The following is a 1,307-nucleotide window of genomic DNA, read 5'->3' as shown; positions in this document are numbered from 1 at the left end:
GCGATGAGGGCGTCGAACTCGGGATCGGGCCGCAGCTGGCGTCGCGACGAACAGTGGACGCGGCAGGTGGGGCACTCGCGCTTGCCCACCCGCAGACACTTGGATATGCACTCGGCGCAGAAGCGGTGTAGACACTCCATCAGCGTCATCGTGTTTCGCATGATGCCCAGACAGATGGGGCAGGTCAGCTCGACGTTAAGCGTGCGGACCTGGATCGTCGTCGTCTGGTCGCTGTCCTCGTCGTGCAGCACCATCGGCTCGCGGTGGGCCTCGTAGAGAGTCAGCCCTTCAATCCCAGCTTCTGCTCCAGTGCCCACATCGCTCTGGGTGGAGCGCTATTGAGAAAGGAGTTGAAGAGTAGATTATGATGCGCCCAGGAGCATGGTACCTCTTTGGAAGATGCGGTGGGCTTCATCCTACGCTCGAGATCGATTAATTCTTTCAATTCGCGCCGCGAGATGCCCAGTCCCCTGCCACTGCTGCTTTGTGGTGCCGCAGATATGCTTCGCTCCAGCTCCCGCAGCGCCGCCGATCCTTGTCGCGCCACCCCGTGTTGCGAAGTTGCTCCATCCATCACGTTACATTTTGTTTTGCTCGTCGACAGAAATTAATACCAGCCTACTCGTGGCTACATGGAAGTCGCGGCGTCAGGTACGATGAGGCCGCTCTTGTCGTTGGTGTCCGCCTTCTTAAGAGCTGCTCTGGTGAAGCCAGAGATGGCACCGAGCAGAGCCGAGCGTCCATCGCCTTCTCCAGACCCTGCTGCGCCCCCAACAACCGCTGTCGGGGCGGGAGGCGGTGGTCCGCCAGGCACGCCTGCAGGCGGCGGAGGCGGGGGTAGCATCGCAGCCCCTGCGTAACATAACGTAATGGTCATATACCATGTATAACGTTGCTCTCGTGACGAGATGATCAACGCATCGCTGCAGTCTCGTACCACGTGTAACTCGATTCCTGATCTTCTCCTCTTCCCCAGTGGCTCGTCTGGCAAAGTCAGACCACAGCGCTTCCTTGGTCTCCACGAACCAGGCCTGCAACTGAAGGAAAAGAGCTCCACGATCAGCGCAACATTCGCAGGAATGCATGGTATGTTCAACGCAGAGTGCGAGAGGGTCGGGCACCTCGTCGGTCGCAGTGATCGAGCTGGCGTGCTCGTCGTAGCCGCTGCGCAACGCGCTCATGTCGTCGGCGAAGGCCTGCACGCTACTGTACATGCGCGGGCCAGGAAGGAGCTTGCGCTGAATGGCGAGCCAGCCATTCTCAAGATAGCCGTAGACCTTCTGCAGCAGCACGTAACGCTCCGAAGC

At 59.8% G+C, this 1,307-nt stretch overlaps 1 protein-coding gene across 1 annotated transcript; it reads right to left on the bottom strand.

The window, feature by feature from the left end:
* Positions 1-628: 628 nt before the first annotated feature.
* On the bottom strand, positions 629-1,214 carry ACA1_129380 (GRAM domain containing protein; the record flags this gene model as incomplete). The annotated part of the gene is made up of 3 exons (XM_004336788.1): positions 629-759; positions 938-1,031; positions 1,122-1,214. The coding sequence occupies 3 exons, from the start codon at positions 1,212-1,214 to the stop codon at positions 629-631; spliced, it is 318 nt and encodes a 105-aa protein (XP_004336836.1).
* Positions 1,215-1,307: the final 93 nt, after the last annotated feature.

Source organism: Acanthamoeba castellanii (assembly GCF_000313135.1).
Source record: "Acanthamoeba castellanii str. Neff unplaced genomic scaffold scf7180000084698, whole genome shotgun sequence".
NCBI classification, from domain to species: domain Eukaryota; phylum Discosea; order Longamoebia; family Acanthamoebidae; genus Acanthamoeba; species Acanthamoeba castellanii.
Note: the sequence above shows the minus strand (reverse complement) of the source record. Positions and strands in the feature narration are given on the sequence as shown.